Source organism: Haplochromis burtoni, unplaced genomic scaffold (genome assembly GCF_018398535.1).
Source record: "Haplochromis burtoni strain Fernald_Lab_line unplaced genomic scaffold, NCSU_Asbu1 Contig_613, whole genome shotgun sequence".
In the NCBI taxonomy this organism is placed as follows: Eukaryota; Metazoa; Chordata; class Actinopteri; order Cichliformes; family Cichlidae; genus Haplochromis; species Haplochromis burtoni.
The window spans coordinates 39,861-47,225 of NW_024582974.1; the positions used below are offsets into that span (position 1 = coordinate 39,861).

Sequence of the window (7,365 nt, forward strand, 5' to 3'; positions counted from 1 at the left end):
TGTCCTTTTCATAAGGGTCTTATGAATCGCTCTTTGTCTGGTCCCTCACCCAGGGCCAATTTGCCATGGGAGACCCTACCAGGGGGCTAAAGCCCCCAGATAACATAGCCCCTGGGATCCCTTTAAAATGATCCAAACAGGAAAAACAGGGAAGGAACCTCTTACTATATTGGGATATATTACCACAAGTACTGACGTACACACAGGCAGTACTTTTTGCCTGGATCCTTCATAATAGTAATCCGACTACATCACAAACTTTTGGAATTGACACATCCATCTTTCCATACAGATCTCTATATAAGGAGACATGTTTAAATCCAGGCTGAAACAGGAAGTGGTGACAGTGTTGTAAGAAAGAGGCCTGCAGTTAATAAGAAAGGATGACTGTATGAAACTGAATAGTGTCTGAAGTCCGCAGGGGAAGAAATCAGTTCCTCTGAGACCGTCACTGTGGCTCAAGTAAAAAATGCTTGGAATTTAAGTTTATATGAAAAAGACGAAGACTAAAAGAAAAAGAAGACAGACAGAGGAGGAGCACTGCGTCACTGCAATGGGAAAACAAAGTAAATAAAACTTCTCCAGCATTCATAGGATAGAAGCTCCTGTAATGATAGCGCCATTTTCAAATTGAAGATAAGAACATTTAAGATGAGACAGCATGAGGGATGTTTACATGTTTAAGTCTGGTCCACAGACCCACTGAGATCTGATGTGTTTTTAAAAGCCCTCCCTTCACACCATTTGGATTGGCATCACATTCAAATATTATTTTCTGCGTTGTGTGTCACCAGTTGCTCCTCACCAGTGTCACCAGTGTGCGTATAGTGGTCAAACAGGTTTACCGTCTAATCATTTGAACCCAAACCAGGGAAAGGACAAGTAAAGAGCATAACATTCTACAATCGATAAGCAATGTGTGTTTCACAACTTTACTCTGGTGAAAGAGGCTTTTTTGTCATTAATGTTTGTATTTCCATCCAAGTCCTGCCAACCTGGAGCAGAATGCTCTGAACCGGAGCCCGGGCATCCACCCCATCATCCTCTGGCAGCAAGAAGAGGAGGAAAAAGCCAAGGCTGCCGCTGCCTCCGCTCCAGTGGATGTCAAAGCCATGATGAGCAAGATCGACAGGAAGAAGTAGAAAAGTATAGTGCAGGTGTGTTTGTATGCACGCGGTTTCGTTCAAAGCAGTCCTCTTTGTAGCTGGATACATGAAAGGTCTCACTTTACTTATTAATGGTCTCCTGTTTTAGTAACTGTGAGTTATTTTAAATTTTTTTCAATAGGAAGTTGTTGTTGAAAAGCTACTGTAAAGTTACGTTGAAACCAAGCACACCATTGTTTTTCTTGTGACATTACCAATAAGTGTGATGTGTCACATGGCCCTCTTCCTATTGAAAAAACAAAAGTTGTACCCAAGATGGCCGACTTCTAAATGGTCACCACCCATCTTGAGGAGTTTGCCCACTCACATATACTAATGTGTCACAAACAGGACTTTAATATCACCAACCATTTCCATGTTATTACGGTGTATCCATATAAATGGTCCACCCTGTAGAACTGCAGTTGCACGTATGCACTGCTGTCATTGCAGGGTTTTGTTTTGGTCTTATTAGATTAAATGTGTCACAGTCGTGCAAAATAGTATTTCAGTGCATGTCAATGAAAGAGTATCTGTGTAGCATCCAAGTGTGGACCATGTCCCAAAAATACAAATAAATGAATTCTAATAAATAAGCTCAATATGTAGAAGACTTTGAATGTCACGGCTGATTTTTTTTAACTTTAACTGATGTTTCTTTTAAACAGCCAACAGTCCCTACTGATATATGGTAAATGGCCTGCATTTGTGTAGCGCTTTACTCAGTCCCAAAGCACTTTACACTACATTCAGTCATTCACACATTCGTGATGGCAGCTACATTGTAGCCACAGCTGCGCACTGAGGCGAGGCTGCCGGACACTGGAGCCACCGGGCCCTCTGACCACCACCAGTAGGCAAACACGGGGTTAGTATCTTGCCCAAGGATAATTGGCATGCAGCCAGGAGGCAGCCTGGGATCGATCCACCGACCTTCTGATTAGTGGCTGACCTGCTCTGCCACCTGAGCTACAGCCACCCCAAGACATATCAAGGATACATCAATATTGGCATATATACTGTGTTTGTATTCAAATCAAAAAGAGTTTATTTTAACAGAGCTGTGCAAAAACACGCTTGTGATCATTTATTAATGGTGTCTGCTACAGCAGCTTAAACCTCGTCGTCTCTCAGCACCGTAGGTATCTGTGGCTCAGAGGCTACAGTAGGTTGTAACACTGGGTGCGTTTATAAATAAGATTATTTACAACAATTAATCAGAATCAGAAATCAGAAAGGGGTTTATTGCCAAATGTAGAGCAGGTTTACAACATTAGGAAATTGCTGCGGTATTTAAAGCACAATAAATACCAAAGAGAACCATGTTCAAACAAAAGGAGAATGGTTTAATCTGCTGATTTTTTCTTAAAAGGTTTTTAACTGTTTTTAAAGACTCCACAGAGCTTAAGTGTGAACTGTTTTAAAGCCTTGGAGCCAAAGACGGAAAGACTCTGTCCATCTCAGTCTTCAGTGAGATACAAATAGTTTGGATGAGAATTGTGGAGACCGACCTTCCAGTGCTCTGTATGCTGCAGTGATAATCCTGAGCCATCTGTGGATGGATGAGTGTGAGCGAGATGAAGTACAAAGAAGTGATGTGCGCTAAACATGTATTAATGTTTGAATTTAGGTAAGAAAAGGCTCTATATGTGTCAGCTCTGTTTATGCTTAAGAAGTGCACAGCTGTAGTCAACAAGTATTTTCATGATAAGTCGCTAACCTGAGAAACACTTCATATCAATCAACACTTTCAGCTTTTTAAACCAAAGGTCCAAATGTACTAAATAAATAAATAAATAAATAAAGGTGATTGAATCCCTGGTTAGCAGAACCCACAGTGTGACAGTAAACAACAGGTATGTAGTGAATAACAGGAGGACCAGAAGAAGAAGTTAGAAGCTATCGACCTGCCACGCTGTCAACACCACCGGGGCACGCTGAAGCAGTTATGCTGAAACTAACTCGTGTTAGAAGCCAGGATGAACTACTTTTGCCAAGCACCGCCCTCCCTGGTGTCCAGAGTGTACTTGCTGCACTAGTTTTAGCTTTTCAGAACTAGTAAAAGGTCACCCCCACCCCCACCTCCATCACCTTGGGTTTTGCATCCCCTCTTGTAACCTTTGGAAGCAGTGCATCTGCCTGGTCGCTGAGATCTATCACGGTGAGAAGGGAAGTCGCAGCATCCCTGTTGTGAATCAAGGTGAACTCAAACGCCAACATGAACCTTTGTCTGAGCAGAGCCCTCTGGAGCAGGTCCTGCATTCATCTTTCCCTTAAACCTGACTAGTCTCCCAGTTCCTGCTGTCAAACACCCCCACAGCTGATACTGCCCCCACCACACTTCACTGCAGGGACGGTACTGGTCAGGTGCTGAGTGTTGCTCGTTTACTGCAGACGTGAACTTTGGCTTTCAGGCCAAAGGTTCAACATTAGCTTCTTCAGACCAGACTTTGGCTGCCTTCTAGCTTCAGTTGGGTCTGCTCACTAAGGACCTTCAGTTGTCCAGATTGGTTCAGCTCTGGGAAGAGTCCTGGTGCTCCCATTTAGGAATGATAGTGGACACTGTGGTCATGAGACCGTCAAGAACATTTTCTGGACCCTTCCCCAGATATGTCCCTCGAAACAATCCTTCCTCTTCGGCCTGGAGACAGATCCTTATACTCCCTGGAGTGGTTTGTGCTCTGACATGCACTGTCTATGAGATCTTAGACAGGTGTGTGTGTAACGTCCCAGCACACCACTGAAACAGGGGCCGAACAATCAGACAGGTATCATCTGTGGCAGCTAGCACTCCCCTGGCACCAGCCCTGACCGACACACCTGAGGTCGTGTCATGATAAAGGCTATGAATACTCAAACACTACTCACTGTTCTTTTTATTTCATGCAACAACTTTTTCACGTCATCATTACGAGGTACTGAGTGTACAATGTGGAGTTAATGTATTTGAAATAAGGTTGTAAACATGAGTGAGGTGCTGTGAATACCCTGCAGATGCACCGAATCACAGCCTGCAGTGTGTTCAGCGCCCTCCTTGTTATCCAGCCAAAGGTGAGCAGCACAAATCCATCTTATAACTGTGAAAAGGATCGATGGAAAAACTATTAACTGAACGGTGGGGGCCGGTGTTGGTGACACTTTCTTTGACACCAAGTATCTGCACCACGCTGTTCCTGCGACACGGACCTGTCTGAGGGTTTTGCTTCATGTGCTACTTTTGCAGTGTGGTCCCAACGTCATCCAGCAGCTTTGCAAACTAGAAACTCGCCAATCAACAACGTCACCGTCAGTGACACAGAGATGAAGGTTTGGCTGAGTTTATTTTGGTGAGAGACACAAGCAACATTTAACCACAAGACACATTTAGCATTACAATACTTACCCAACAACCAATAAGAACTCATGATTAACACACGTTCAGAGTCCATGCAGGCACAGATTCAAACCCACAAACTGTTTGATGTGAGGTGACAGCACTAATCACCACAGTGCTGCACAAACACCAGAATGTGTTTCACACTGGTGATTACTCTGAGGCAATAATGATGAAGTCAACCTGCTTTCTGCCATCATGGCAGCCATACATCTCTATCTGAACTGAATACATACATAAAATACAACCTGACATATTAACACCCAGAGAAAATGTAGAACCCAGTACAGAATGTGTCAGCTGATCGCTGGAGTGTTTGCAGGGATAATGCTTCGTGTCAGCATGTTCACATACTCATACAAATGTAGCTGTGGAGACATCCTGTGATAGAAGCTGACTGCATCAGTCTGTATGTCACAAACCACAGTGTGTTAAACATGTTTCAGTCCAGAGTGAAAAAGACAGCCTACCCCACCAACCAGCCACAGCCTAAGCTGCTCTCCGATGCATCCATCAGAGTATGAGTGTGTGTGAATGTGAAAAGCACTTTGGTAGAAGGAGCATAAAGAAAGTGTGAAGAGTAGAAAAGCACTACAGAGGAAGCATCCACCCTGTCACACACAGTTTCCTTTCAGGAACACAGAGTGCCTGAACGATGCTGCTTGTGTATGCACACATTCAACCAGAGTATCGCTGCTCTGATCACCAGTCAGCCAACACACGTCAGTGCTTACACAACATTTACACATCACACAGGAGGCATTTTGTCAACACACAAAAGGAGTATTTACTGTACATGTCACTGTAACAAAGCAGCCAGCTGAGAATTATTTGCCCATCCCAGAGAGCCAGTTAAGCTTAAATAAAGAAGTCGCTGCTGTGTCTTCATCCTGATCAGCGAGCTGCCTGAAAAGGCTGCCTGGCCGGAAGCTGTCATCACTGCCTGCTGTGAAGGACTGACGAGCCTGGAGGAGGAAGGAGAAACAGGTCACGGGGCATCTGAAGACAAGCACCTGGCAAAAGAGCTGCTCTGAAACAGGAGCCCGACTCTGCTCAGACCTTCAGCAGAGTCAGAGAAGGGCTGCCATCTGAAAGCTCCTAACGTTTTACCGCGAAGCAACTTTATGAATGAGGAGAAAGGAAGAGAGTCCAGACCTGGAATTATTTCTGGCCATGAATGATTCCAACACTGGAAATGTTAAAGATAATACAGTCATATGAAACGTCTGTGAAGGTTCTCAGTCATCCAGGTCATGGTAGTCTAAGGAGCTTGGAAAGAAAAGCGTCTGGACTTCTTTGAGTTGCTTGAAGACGTTTCACCTCTCATCCGAGAAGCTTCTTCAGTTCTAAGGTCAAATGGTGGAGAGTCCCAGATTTAAACCTGGGAGTTTCCCCCAAAAAGGGACAAAGGACCCCTGATGATCCTCTACCTAATCACATGAGCCAAGGTGTGAAAGCGGGTGTGGGTCCAATCAGCCAGGGTTTCGGGTGAGCTCATTATGAAACCTGGCCCCACCCTATCATGTGATTTCCTGAGGTCAGATGGCCCAGGATGTGAGTGGGCGTTAAGGCGTCTGGGAAGGGATCTCAAAACTGGATTATAGATGGCAGACAGTTGGTGTCGTAAACCACCGCCTCTGTTCAAAGATGGTCGCTCACAGTGGACATAAATGGCTTCTTTCACTCATATGGGATCTGTCGCATTCTCGAGTTAACATGTTCACGAGATCTTTAGAAACCTTGACCTCTGCCTTTGACCTTGAACTCGAGCTCACTGAGACTTTCACTACATGCACCTATGGTATTAACCCTTTGAAGCCCACCATAAGACACGTCTACTAGAACTTATCTTTTATATTTTTACATGCTATAGGTCCATTTTTGGAGCATCTCAGGTTCCTGTACATCAATACAACTGTTAGGTCCCAAATTTGAATCATATGTACTCCTCCATTCAAAACAATCATTGCTCCGGCTTATTTGGTTGGCCTTCTGCCTGGATTTAGAAATAGTCATGGAAACGGGATCACGGGCGCTCCTGTGGGCTTAAAGGGCTGATTCTCTCATTTTTGACCTCTAACCTTGATCTTGAGAGGGAAGTTACTTAAATTCTAATTTTTCCAAGACTTTCAATAATTACAGCTATAGTATGAAAATCCTGAGTCATCTCACTCTCAGCTTTGACAAACTTGGGTGTGCAGGCTGTCCACAGCGGGCGCAGTGATGACATCACCCTTTCACAGCTCAGTGGTAAAAATGTTTTGGGTGATGTTTTACTCTATTTAACAAACTGGCTGTTATTTCACATGTAGCGCTTGTACTTTAACTTTACTTTAGGTTGTTGGTGGCAGTATTCTGTTGTAATGTGGCTGTTCACCAGCAGAATCCAAACACACAGTGATGAACACACTGGTCTGACACTGGTTTGCTTGAACTTAGAAATGCTGGGAAGGCAAAGGGTGTGACACAGGACATTTAGATAAGCACAGTAAAACAGAGACGTGAAGTCATCGTGTGGCTGCCAGTAAATAACATCACAGAGGGGAAATGTCCCAAACAAGAACTCTGACAGACTCTGAACTCACCACCAGCTGCTGAGGAGCTTCAGAGCTTCTGGAAGCTGCCTTGGATTTCTGCACATTTGACACGCTGAGAGGCAGCAGCCCGAACCTGTCAGACACACAAACAGAGCATTCCCAGTTTGGCCAGTTGAACAGTGCAGTGGTACGTTGGTCACCAGCACCACATTTTTCTGCTATTGGGGAAAACAAGGAAATCTAAACTAACAGTTGAACCGCTGAAGTCATACAGTGGGGCAAAAAAGTATTTAGTCAGCCACCGATTGTG

At 44.3% G+C, this 7,365-nt stretch overlaps 2 protein-coding genes across 2 annotated transcripts in view; one reads left to right on the top strand and one right to left on the bottom strand.

The window, feature by feature from the left end:
• Positions 1-1,388, top strand: part of rgs9a (regulator of G protein signaling 9a) — a 37,820-nt gene extending 36,432 nt beyond the window's left edge. The window contains exon 17 of the mRNA XM_005948874.2: positions 986-1,388. Within this exon, the coding sequence (XP_005948936.1) occupies positions 986-1,142 (157 nt within the window). The 3' untranslated portion in view covers positions 1,143-1,388. The remainder of the gene's footprint in view (positions 1-985) is intronic.
• Positions 1,389-4,446: 3,058 nt separating this feature from the next.
• Positions 4,447-7,365, bottom strand: part of cog1 (component of oligomeric golgi complex 1) — a 22,223-nt gene continuing 19,304 nt past the window's right edge. The window contains exons 14-15 of the mRNA XM_005948871.3: positions 7,104-7,188; positions 4,447-5,483 (exon numbers count right to left, since the gene is read on the bottom strand). Of these exons, the coding sequence (XP_005948933.1) occupies positions 5,346-5,483; positions 7,104-7,188 (223 nt within the window). The 3' untranslated portion in view covers positions 4,447-5,345. The remainder of the gene's footprint in view (positions 5,484-7,103; positions 7,189-7,365) is intronic.